We start from the raw sequence: 12420 nt of genomic DNA, 5'->3' as shown, positions 1-12420 counted from the left end.
GTGCAGCTCCTGAGGTGGGGCTGACCCCAGAGCTGTGTGCATGCCTCCCAGCTCTGCACTGTGGAACCGTGCTCAGCACCGGCTGCCCGCTGCCGCCCTGCCTCCTGCCTGCTACCCCGTCCCCTCCCTGAAAACATGGGTGGGCAGAGTCTGCAGTAGGTGCTCAGCTTGGATGGCTCACCCCTGGAAGGTGGGCTTCCTGCTTGCTGGCCTTCTCTCTTCCTTCCCTCCCTCCCTTGTCCACTGTCCAGTGGCCCTCTGTGCACCAGGCCAGGTGCCAGGGAGGTTGTGAGCAACGTCCTTTTTGAAATCTGGAATTATGAGGAAAACCATGCTAGGGTATGATGGGGAAGACACTGCCCAGGAAAGCTAGTGAGTTGCAGCAGCAAACCCAAGAAACAAGAAACAAAAATCATGGCTGGCCCTGTGGCAGAAACCCAAGGAAGGGCATAGTTGGGTAAGAACAGGCAGCAGGGATTTGGGGAGAAAGAGTGAAGGTTTGGCCAAATGGTCCTACCTTTTGTTAGGGAGGGGGTGGGCAAGGGCCTGGCAAGTAAGAGGGGGGCAGGTTAGTGCAGGGCGAGACATTCAGATGGGCCTTGGGGAGCTGGGGGCTGGAGTTGAAAAGGCCAGGGGCCAAGGCAGGCAGTGTGTATGTGTGTGCATGTGTGTGTCTGTGTGTGCATATGTGTGTGCATGCATGTGTGTGTGTCTGTGTGTGCATGCATGTGTGTGTCTCATGTGTCTCACTCTCCCTGGTCCCATGACCTCCGGTCTGCTGCTCTCTGAGCACCCATTCTTCTTCTTTTCTGTACTTATGCATCAGCAAGCACGGTCCCCAAGTGGGCATCCAGAGTGGCCCTAGCCCCACAGCCTGTAGCACGCCAGTAGCTCACCCAATTTCATACTCCAGGGTGAGAATCTGATTGGGCCGGCTGGGCTCAGGTGTCCATGCCTGGTCCAGTCGGCTGTGGCCAGAGGCAGGGACATGCCCCACTGCCTATAGTCAGTGACTGTGGTGAAGGCAGCCTCTCTGAGAGGCATGGCCAGAACAGGCAAATTTCCAGAAACTTCCACCTGGGTGATAGGTGAGGGTGGCCTGTGGGATAGGAGAGGATGTGAGAATGGGTGACCCAAACTGAAGTCTGGGAAGGCAGCTGAGGGGCTCCGGTGGACACTCTGCCTCCCTTGTCTGTCCCTGCAGTTGTCCTGGTTGTGGTGTTTGGCATCTGCTGGGCCCCGTTCCACACCGACCGCGTCATGTGGAGCATCGTGTCACAGTGGACAGACGGCCTGCACCTGGCCTTTCAGCATGTGCATGTCATCTCCGGCATCTTCTTCTACCTCGGCTCGGCGGCCAACCCCGTGCTCTACAGCCTCATGTCCAGCCGCTTCCGAGAGACATTCCAGGAGGCCCTGTGCCTCGGGGCCCACTGCCACCGCCTCAGACCCCGCCACAGCTCCCACAGCCTCAGCAGGGTGACCACAGGCAGCACCCTGTGTGACGTAGGCTCCCCAGGCAGCAGGGTCCACCCCCTGGCTGGGGACGATGGCCCAGAGGGGCAGCAAGAGACTGATTTATCCTGAGTGGAGCCTCAAAGTGGCTTCACCTGGAGAGGCCAGAGGGTCACCTGGAGCTGGGGAGACATATCTGCCTTCCTCTGCAGGGATGCCTTCACGTACTGTCCCTAGTTCAGCCTAGAAACTCTGACCAGCACCTCAGTTTCCCTCCAAGGGAAATAGCAGGAGGAAGGATCCCTGATTGCTGAGGACTCACACTGACCAGATGCCACACCGTGCGCTTCTTATCCCTCCACTGCCACTCCCCCAGTTCAAGTCCTTCCCCTGCAGAAATATCACAGTTAGTTGGAGCTCAGCAGTCCTCTCTCTGGGGACTCCCTGCCAGTTTCCGAAACGGTCCCACAGGGTCCTTGCTGTCCTTCCCAGTTCCTGTTCAGGTTCTGGCAGGGGCCCAGGGATCCAGGGGACCTGGTTCCAGTCTCAGCCCTGCTGTCGCCACCTTGTCATGTGCCATCAAGCATATCAGCCTACCTTTCTTTTTTTTTGAGATGGAGTCTCACTCTGTCGCCCAGGCTAGAGTGCAGTGGTGCGATTTTGGCTCACTGCAACCTCCGCCTCCCGGGTTCAAGCGATTCTCCTGCCTCAGCCTCCCGAGTAGCTGGGACTACAGGCAAGCCCCAGCACTCCCAGCTAATTTTTTTTTAATTTTTAGTAGAGACAGGGTTTTACCATGTTGGCCAGGCTGGTCTCAAACTCTTGACTTCAGGTAATCCGCCCACCTCGGCCTCCCAAAGTCCTGGGATTACAGGCATGAGCCACTGCGCCCGGCCAATCAGTCCACCTTTCTAGGCCTCAGTTCCTTGCCAGAAAAATGAAAGAGGCGCTGGCTTTCCACAGTGTCGTGCTTTGGCACTTTAGCTGTGGTTTTCTTTCTCTGTGTGTGTAAGGCACCGCTTGTAATGAAACCAACAATACCCTCAGATTGACAGGGCGGAAATTATTATCTGCATCTTTATCAACCCCAAGCCCTACTTCCTCCCTGACCTCCACATGCCCTCCCCAACCTCTCCCAGCACAAGTAGGGCAGAGCCGGCATGGATGCTGACCCCACCACCACAGCCCACCTCCGTCCTCACGTACGTGCAGACTGGCTTGGGGGTCCAGTGAGCAGAGTATTGGACTTGGCTGGCCAGTGGGTCTCAGAGCAAGAGACATGGCCAACCAAGGGCAAGGAGCGACCCTGTGGAGGGTTCTGCCGAACTCAATGCAGTGAGAAGAGGGACAGGGGAGGGATAGGGACAAGTAATCCTTGAAACTGAGACCCATCCTGAATCCCTGCAGGCCAAGTCAGTGCTCAGCCAGGACTTAGTTCATGGAGGAAGCTTGTCCTGCTGCAGTCCCTGAGTCTTGTTCTCCTGAGAGAAGCCCTGGCTTCCATGGCTGGGAGCTGGAGGATGACCTGGGGTCTATCTGTCTGGGTTCTCCCTGCAGACAGCTTCCTAGCTCATGCCCCTTGCTCGTGCTCCCTGCCGAGAAAGTGGAAGACGTGGTACAGGGTTGCAGATAATGTTTAGTTTTAAAAATTCATTTATAAAAATAATAAATGCTCATCATAGAAAATTTGGAAAGTGCAAATAAGCAAACATGAAAACATTTTTAAAAATGTAAAACCTCCCTTGCCAGGGGCTGGGGGGAAGGGGAAGTGATGAGTTGTTTAATGGGTGCAGAGTTTCAGTTTTGCAAAATGAAAAAGTTATGGAGATCAATTGTGCAACAATGTGAAAATACTTATCAATACTGAACTATACACTGAAATGGTTAAGATGGTACATTTTACGTTATGTGTATTTTGCCACAATTTTTGTAAAAAGAGGATTAAATCTAAAGGAAAGAAAAAATTAAAACCACCCATAACTTTACTCTGAAGCAGTAACAGTGGCATGTTTCCTCCTAATGATGTTTCATGTGGTTGTTTTATTTTATATACACAGTACACATACACAATTTTGTATCTGGCCTTTTGTCCAGTGGATGTTCTATCCAAGCTCATGCTTGCACTCATTTGACTGATGGGCTCCACTCTGATAGGCCTTGGCCAGCCCCAGGGGAGTGGGACTCACACAAACCATCTGGGTGAATTCCCAGATGCTGGCCAGGAAGGCCTGGATGCCCCCTGCCTACTCCCTGCCTACTAAATCCCTGGCTTGGGGGAGGAAGAGCCATCCTGCCTGCCAGTCCTGCCCAGTGGACAAGTTCTGGGAGAAGCACAGGGGCTCCCAGAGAGCAACACAAGCTGGGGGTGGGGAGTGGGGGACACTGAGGACAATGGGAGACAATGGGAGAAGTGGGGACTTCGTGGAGGCCGGAGAGTAGATGAGGGAGCTGAGGGGAGGCTGGTTGAGGGAGGTGGTTTCCTCAGCGGGCCCTGAGCCTGCCCTAACTGAATGCACACAGTCAAGCCCTGAGTGGGGACAGCTCCTAAGAAGTGGGCCTTGGGGGAGGGTGGGGGACAGGGGAGGGGAGTGACTGCAGGGACGGGGATTCTGCGGAGAAAGGAGCCTGTGAAAAGCTGTGCAGAGCCATGAGCACCTAAGCGGCGCCCTTGAGCTCCAGGGAAGTAGCCTTAGGGTGGGAGGGGAGATGCTGGATCCCAAACTGCAGGCTGGACCCTCAAGTTGTTTCCCAAGACCAGTTCTGGATTCCCAGAGGCCTGCTTCAGCCACAGTCAGAGGCGCCTCATGCTCGAGGCCCCCTGGACAGCACTATGAAGGGCCTCCACGTGCAGGCAGCAGGGCGGGTGGGCAGTGGGGTTGTTAGAAGGGTGCCCCTCTGGGCTGGGCGTGGTGGCTCACGCCTGTAATCCCAGCTCTTTGGGAAGGTGAGGCAGGTGGATCACTTGAGCTCAGGAGTTCGAGACCAGTCTAGGCAACATGGTGAAACCCCTGTCTCTACAATACAAAAAAAAAAAAGTAGCCAGGTGTGGTGGCACACACCTGTGGTCCCAGCTACTTGCGAGGCTGAGGTGGGAAAATCACCTGAGCCCAGGAGGTCGAAGCTGCAGTAAGCCAAAACTGTGCCACTGTACTCCAGCCTGGGCAAATTGGAGTGAGGCCCTGTCTCAAAAAAAAAAAAAAAAAAGAGGGGTGCCTCTTTGTGAACACCGTGTATGTCTCCGCAGCACATCAGCAACAAGTCCTGTTTGTCAGTCGCTGGTTCCCATGGAAAACGGGAAGAGCAGCTCTGAACTCAGCCCTTGAGAAACAGGGGTGGCAACGGAACAGGCAGAAGCAAGACCTGGCGAAGGCACTGGTCCCTGCCTGTCAAGTACCTGGCAACAGCGACAGCCGGAAGCGGCACCCCCTGCAGCCCTCTTAGGATGTGCTGCTTGCTCTTCCCCACCGGTCACGCTGCAGCTGCCTTCTCCTGGGACCCCAGTGCTACTCCCAGGCCAGGAGGCCTCCATGCTTCTCAAAGTGTCTAGCTCATCTGGGGCTCGAGTCACCTCCCCTTCGGACTGCGGTCACATCCCTCCTCCTCCTGCAGCGTTTAGGCCCTTTCTACTTCTCCTCTTCTCCAGCCCCGCTGCTTTCCCGGGGGATGTCAGAGTCCATGGGTGACCCCACTGCCGCCCTGGGTGCCAGCTGGTGGCTCCTGCAGCTCTGGAGGCCCCACCCCAGTCTCCTAGCCCCTTGGTCACATCCTCACTCCTAGCGCCTCCAGGAGCTTTCCCATTTCAGAAAGTATGAGCTCTTGACCGCTACTGCCTCCATCCTGCTCTCTGTTCCTGTGACATATTTATTCTTTCATTTTTGTTTGAGATAGGGTCTTGCTTTGTCACCCAGACAGGAGTGCAGTGGCACAAACATGACTCACTGCAGCATCAACCTCCTGGCCTCAAGCAATCCTCCTACCTCAGCCTCTCAAGTAGGACCGCAGATACACATCACCATGCCTGACTGATTGTTTTCTCTTGTGTTGTAGATACATCGTCTCGCCATGTTGCCCAGGCTGGTTTGAAACTCCTGGGCTCAAGCAATCCACCCACCCTTGGCCTCTTAAAGTACTGGGATTACAGGCACGAGCCTGCATCTGGCCATATGTATTCTTTAACCTCATCTAGACTTCCAGGTTCTACACTGATTTCTCCCAATCCATCAGCCTCCTGAGCTTCACCTCTTTTCTGACCCCACCATCAGTTATATCTACCCTACTCTGCCAGCGATCCTGAGGGTGAGTATACTGGAATAATTCTTCCCGTCTCAGAAAAGGCTTAATTTCCTTGAAAATGGAAAGTCCAAGATTAGTCTCATCAACAAATAAAGCCACATATGCCTACCCTTCCTTCTGTTAGGTATCTACTCAGCAAAGGTAAAGTGTGCAGCGCTGCATGTCTGTTCTCTTCAATACCAGATGGCATTTCCAGATCATTCCTGGCATCTGGGAGCCTATCTCATTTTTGTACGCTTCTCCAAGTCTCCCCTTTTCCCTATTTTTGTCTTCCAATGGATCCATCAGGTTCTTGTTCCAAATTTCCTTGTAGCGTGCTCGCTTCAGCAGCACATATACCAAATTTCCTTGTAGAGAGGAGTTGCCTTGTAGGGGAGAGGGGGCACACCCTAGCATTTGAACTCCTTTCTTACTGGGGGGAATCTCTCACTGTGTGACTCGATGGAAGACCAAGCCCAGTCTCCCACTTACAGGGGTGAAAGAGTTCTGGACACTCTCCACTGCTGATTGGTACATGATGGACCAAGCCAGCTGGGTGACCCAGCATGGGACCTTTATCTGGAGCAAGTGACACTAAGACGCACAACAAGAGGGGCAGGCATGTCCAGGGGCAGCAGCAGTGACAGCAGTATCCTGCCTAGTCTGTCTTGGTTTCTGCCCTTTTTCCCAGCCAGATTTTCCTGCCTTCCTGTTGATATTTGAGCTATTGAGAGCCTTTCAATAAATTCTTTTTCTGCTGAAGTTGGCTGGAGTCATTTGCAACCAAGAACCTTAACAGATCTATCCACTGGCTTGAAGGTTACACGTTCTGTTTGTTCTACTAGCAGTTATCTTTACAGTCTCTAAGATTAGCAAATATTATTGATTTCTTTTAAACTGCAAACTACAGTCTGTAATATTCCATAATTATTCTCATCCCCCTCCTCCTCCTGGCAGGAAAAATGAGGGCAGATTTCAGAATTTGACCCTAGAAACATACGTACACTTTTATTTTATCTTATTTTACAGAGACAGGGTCTCACTATGTTGCCCAGGCTGGTCTTGAACTCCTGGGCTCAAATGATCCTCCTGCCTTGGCCTCCCAAAGTGCTGGGATTACAGGCAAGAGCCACTGTACCTGGCTCATACTTACATTTTTCTAACGGTCTAAACTTCTTCAGCACAAAAAGAACCCCAGTGTGCTTCCACTAACACACTGAGTGAGTAAAGTGGAGTGTGGAGGTGGTGAGCAAGGACTCTGGGGTCGGGATGCCCAGCTGTGACTCCTGGTTCTGCTGCTAATCATCCTTACATGTCAGAATGACCTTAGGCCAAAGTCAGACTGGACTGAGAGGTACTGACATTACTAAAGAAAGAATGTACAATCTGCCTGCACACAAATAAGAGACTCAGAGGCAAACACTGACAGTCTGCAACATCATTCCAAATGGTGTCCAGGTTTCTAAGTCTACAAGGTGTAGTCTGAGGATGGTGGTGACTCTCTAAAGTAAATGTTCTTTCTGTGGCCTCTTCAAGGCAATACCCCAACCTAACATTCAAGTTTCTGCATAATGCAGGGCAGGAAAACTGGGGACTGGGCAGGATCAAAGGCCTGATGCCGAGGTGCGGGATGGTGGGGACTCAGGGAAGGCGGAACTTGGGTAAATAATGTGCCCTGGTCAATAAGAGGAGGCCATGGGCTGGAATTAGACTGGAGAACCTGGAAGCTGCAGCCACATCCTATGGAACATCTACAAGAGTTTCTGCAATCTTTTAATCTAATATTCAAGCCCCTTCTTCAGCTCTAAGCAATATGGGCATCATTCATCCAACATTTATTGAGCACCAGCCATGTGCCAGGCACTGTTCAAGGCTGAGGCGGGGTGAAGGAGAGGGCAGATAAACATGCTGGCATATAAGTGTTTTGACAGCTGGAACTCAGGCATCGAAGAAAGGCACCTGCCCCAGCCGAGGGAAGGCTTCCAGGAGGAGGTGATGCACCCAAGGCTCATAAAGTCCTGGGGAGAAAGGTCTGACTGGCCCCTGAGCTTTGGCCAGGGGAGCAGTTCCACCAAAATGGAATCCCGGGGAGGAGGGGGAGAGCCTAAAGGGCATGAGGGATGTCAGGAGGCAGAATGAACACTGGACAGGCACACACAAAAGCAAAGCAACTGAGGTCCACTGTCATCACTGTGGCGTGTGGACTTCCCTGGCTACCCTTCCTGGAACTTGGATTTGGAACCTTCCCTCGAGTCTTTCTCCCTGTTTATCTCATCTCCTTTAGATGTGTTTGGGCAGGATTTCTTTTATTTGCATTTTAAGAAATTTGAAAAAAGTACAATAAAACAACCAAAAAAAAAATAATAATTGCTTCTATTCTCAACACCCAAATTAACTGCTGTTAACATTCTGGCAATTTGATTCCATCATTTTCCTGCATATTACCCCCCTTCAATTTAATGAGTAGGCTGGGCGCGGTGGCTTATGCCTATAATCCCAGCACTTTGGGAGGCCAAGGCAGGTGGATTGCCTGAGGTCAGGAGTTCGAGACCAGCCTGGCTGACATTGCAAACCCTGTCTCTACTAAAAATACAAAAATTAGCTGGGTGTGGTGGCACGCGCCTATAATCCCAACTAGTTGGGAGGCTGAGACAGGTGAATCACTGGAATCCAGGAGGCAGAGGTTGCAGTAAGCTGAGATCGTGCCACTGCACTCCAGCCTGGGTGACAGAGCAAGACTCGGTCTCAAAAAAGAAAAAAAAAAATTAATGAGTAACAGATTATCCCCAATCATTTGATTTGTAAAACAACATTGCTGGCCGGGCATGGTGGCTCATGCCTGTAATCCCAGCACTTTGGGAGGCCAAGGCAGGTGGATCACCTGGGGTCAGGAGTTCAAGACCAGCCTGGCCAACATGGTGAAATCCCATCTCTACTAAAAATACAAAAAATTAGCTGGGCGTGGTGGCAGGTGCCTGTAATTCCAGTTACTCAGGAGGCTGAAGCAGGAGAATTGCTTGAACCTGGGAGGCGGAGGTTACAGTGGGCCGAGATAGTGCCATTGCACTCAGCCTGGGCAACAAGAGGGAAACTCCATCTCAAAAATACAAAAACAAAAACAAAAACAAAAACAAAAACACTGCCTAAAACCATCCATTGGAAGGCTGATGGTTCTCCTGGATGGATCAAGCTGGCAACACTCAAACGGTCTGATCAATTTTCACACCACTGACTGTGGAACCAGATCTGCAGCGGTTAAGTGCCCCCTAGAGGGACATTATAGAAGTACACAGCACCAAAAAGAATTCTTGCAAAACAGCTGAACCTGAATCTAACCAAGCTTCTAGTTTACAAAAACACTGATGAAGGAATATGGGAAAAAACCACAAGGTGTCAACCAAGTCCGGATTAGAGACAATTCTATAGGACAACTAACAGTTTCTTCAACAAATAAAAGGCAATTTTAAAGGCGAGGTTCTCTCTTACAGATTTTTAAAAGATTTATTGGCTGGGCATGGTGGCTCATGCCTGTAATCCCAGCACTTTGGGAGGCTAAGGTGGGAGCATCACTTGGGCCCAGGAGTTCAAGACCAGCCTGAACAACAGAAGGCAATCTCTTCTCTACAAAAAATAAAAAATAAATTAGCCAGGTGTGGTGGTGCCCCAGCTACTTGGGAGGCTGAGGTGGGAGGACTACTTGAGTCTAGGAGGTCGAAGTGAGCCAAGATTGTGCTACTGCACAGCCTGGTGACAGAGGGAGACTCCATCTCATTTTTTTTTTTTTTAAAGAGACATATCAACTAAATGTAATGTGTGTGTGTGTGTGTGTATATATATATATATATTTTTTTTTTAATCCAAAATGTGTTTATTGAGATGGTTTCCCACTCATCTTGATTCAGAGTGCTTTTAGTGCTGCTTCCTCCTAAAGGAACATCCTTCTGTAAGCCTTGCTTTTCCTCCTGTAGGCTGGCAGAGGACAGTGGAGCAGCCAACACACAAAACTACCGTTTGTGCACGGCTAAGGACCATGGTGATTTTACAGCATCCTGGGCATTTCACATCCATGAAGTAGGAACTGGGACTCTGCACCAGGCGTTTCTTCTTGTGTTTCCTCTTCTCCTCTTCTGGGGAGGGATGAAGGAGATCCTTTGTGAGAGGCATGTTCTCGTGTGGGTAGTTCATCACCACCGGAAAGCAATGTGTAGATATTTTAAAATCCTAATTCAAAACAAACCAACAATTAAAAGACACTTTTTATTTTTGTTTTTTAGAGACAGGGTCTCACTTTGTCACCTAGGTTGGAGCACGGTCGTGGGATCACTGTAGCCTCAAACTCCTGGTGGACTCAAGTGATCCTCCTGTCTCAGCCTCCTGTGTAGCTGGGACTACTGGCACACACCACCACACCCAGCTAATTTTTTTTTTTTTTTTTTTTGGTAGAAATGAGATCTCGCTTCAAGCAGGAGGATCGCTTGACCCTAGGAGTTCAACACCAGGCTGGGCAACATGGCAAAAGTCCATCTCTATCTATAGAAACACCACCCCCCCCCAAAAAAAAAACCCCAAAATTGACCAGTGCATGCCTGTGGTCCCAGCTACTCAGGAGGCTGAGGCGGGAGGATTGCTTGAGCCCTGGGAGGTCAAGGCTGCAGTGAGCCATGACAGCACCACTGCACTCCACCCTGGGTGAGAGCAAGATCTTGTCTCAAACAACAACAAAAACCCCCAAAGTTTGCAATGAAGATTCACGTATATGTCTCTCCAGCAGTCTGAACGCTCTCTAGGTTAGATACATGCAAGTGGATTTGCTAAAGGAAGGAATGAGTATTTTTACCTTTACTAAAACTGCCAAACTTCTCTCCAAGTGTTTGTAACAATTTGCCGTTTCACCAGTTTCTCCACAATCCCCAAACACTTGTAATTTCTGTCACTCTGACAGATAAAATATAGTATCTTATTAAGTTGCATTTCCCTAATAGTTGTATAGTTGAGCATGTCTTCATATCTTTGCCACTGAAATTTCTCCTGAAAATGGCTTTTCATATCCTTCAGTCATTTTTTTTTCTTGATTCGTATTTCATTCATATTACAATATTAAATTTGTGTTGTATATGTTACAAATATTTCTAATTTGTTGTGTTTTAAATTGGTCTATAGAAAACTCCTGCAAGTTGTAAACTGTAACGTGGTCAAATTTATCACCATTTCATTGGTAGGGGAAAAAATATTTTCCTCACCCATCTTAAGGGTTATGACTGCCACCCCTATAACAAGATTATTGAGAGAAAGGCATAACAAATTTAAAGTCTTATGTGACATAGGAACCTTCAGAAACGAAGACCCGATGACCTAAAGAAAACTGTATTTTTATGCTAAGTCTGATGAATGAAGTAGATAGTTGTGCAGAAACATGATTGGACAAAAGGAGCATCATCTAATGGTCATACATAGGGGTGGGAGGAGACTGCGGCATGGCCCATTTGTTCAGGTTCTTTCTCCGCCCCAGGTATGCGGCAAGACTCCTCTGGAATGAGGGTCTTACGACCTACTTCACATGAGGTAGGCCAGTGAATTCTTTTATGACCCTGGTTTATGGGAGAAAGGCAGGAGCAGATCACAGAGACCTTTCTTCTGTGGTTTTCTCAACCGCCAAGGTGCCATATTTTGGCACATTTATGGATTTTGCTTGCGTCTTATCCTGTCCTTGTTATTGATTTTAATAATACTTCCTGGCAGGGTGCGGTGACTCAATTTGCTAATACTTTATTTGAACCTTGCCTCTGCTCATAAATGAAATGGGCTTTTGCCTTTTCTTCAGTTGTTCTCGATCAGATATATATAATATTTTCTTAAAGTATTTGGGCTAATCTCATAAAGTAAGCTAGGTAACAAGAGTTTAGCGAGGTACCAAATCTAAAACAGGTAGGCAGATTGTTTTTTCTATTCTCATTCTTTCCCTATTTGGGTTTTTCTGAAGCTAGGATAAGGCCAGGGCCCCTTATTCAAGATCGCCCTTCCCTATCCCCCAAACACACACAATATCCCCAAAGTGTCATTGTTCAAGTTCCAACGTGGGGCTAGCTCCTAGGAGCTTGATCCTCCTACTGGGGCTACTGGTGTTAATGGCCATGGGGCCTTGTGAGAGCACATGTTCATGATAGTCCAACTCAAAGAAACTAGGAGAGAGTATTAAGTGATTGAGAATTACACCTTAACTACCGGGTCTTAACTTCTTTAAATGAAAAATGAAACTTACTACCATCTGTCACACGTGTTTTGAGACGTCCATAAAATTTTGAAAAAGCACTCAGTACGCTGGGTGGCACGAACACGCAGCGGGGCGAGGGCCCCTACAGCAGCGACAGCCTTAACGGAGTGACCTTCAGCTGTCGTCTCAGTGCCTCCTTCCCGGCTGGAACCGGAGAGGACGCTAACACAGCCCTCACTGGGCAGGACGCGGCTTGAACTGTTTAACGGCCCCGAGCGCTGGGAACCCATCCCGGCACACGCTCCCTCACGGACCGGTCGCTTGAAAGACTGCTATTCACTTTCCGACTGCCCCACCGCCAGAGGAGCGACGGACTGCGTGACCGTCACCAACTCCTCGAACTCTGGGGTCCCTCGGCCTTCTCCCGCGCCAACCTGGCGCGAAGACCATGGACACCGCGCGCATCGGGACCAACGAACCCA

General features: G+C 49.9%; 2 protein-coding genes across 3 annotated transcripts in view; one reads left to right on the top strand and one right to left on the bottom strand.

The window, feature by feature from the left end:
• The window catches only part of NMUR1 (neuromedin U receptor 1), a 45354-nt gene extending 41904 nt beyond the window's left edge, over nucleotides 1–3450 (top strand). For both annotated transcript variants that reach the window (XM_074010502.1, XM_005574599.5), the window contains exon 3: nucleotides 1205–3450. In XM_074010502.1, the coding sequence (XP_073866603.1) occupies nucleotides 1205–1587 (383 nt within the window). In that variant the 3' untranslated portion in view covers nucleotides 1588–3450. The remainder of the gene's footprint in view (nucleotides 1–1204) is intronic.
• Nucleotides 3451–9571: 6121 nt separating this feature from the next.
• LOC102132032 (small ribosomal subunit protein eS27) lies at nucleotides 9572–12122 on the bottom strand. The gene is made up of 2 exons (XM_005574598.3): nucleotides 11987–12122; nucleotides 9572–9948 (listed from the first exon to the last, which is right to left on the bottom strand). Exons 1-2 carry the CDS (start codon nucleotides 11990–11992, stop codon nucleotides 9637–9639), a joined length of 318 nt encoding a protein of 105 aa, XP_005574655.3. The 5' UTR covers nucleotides 11993–12122; the 3' UTR covers nucleotides 9572–9636.
• Nucleotides 12123–12420: the final 298 nt, after the last annotated feature.

This window comes from Macaca fascicularis, chromosome 12 (assembly GCF_037993035.2).
Source record: "Macaca fascicularis isolate 582-1 chromosome 12, T2T-MFA8v1.1".
NCBI classification, from domain to species: Eukaryota; Metazoa; Chordata; class Mammalia; order Primates; family Cercopithecidae; genus Macaca; species Macaca fascicularis.
This window is presented reverse-complemented; position numbering and strand designations above follow the sequence as displayed.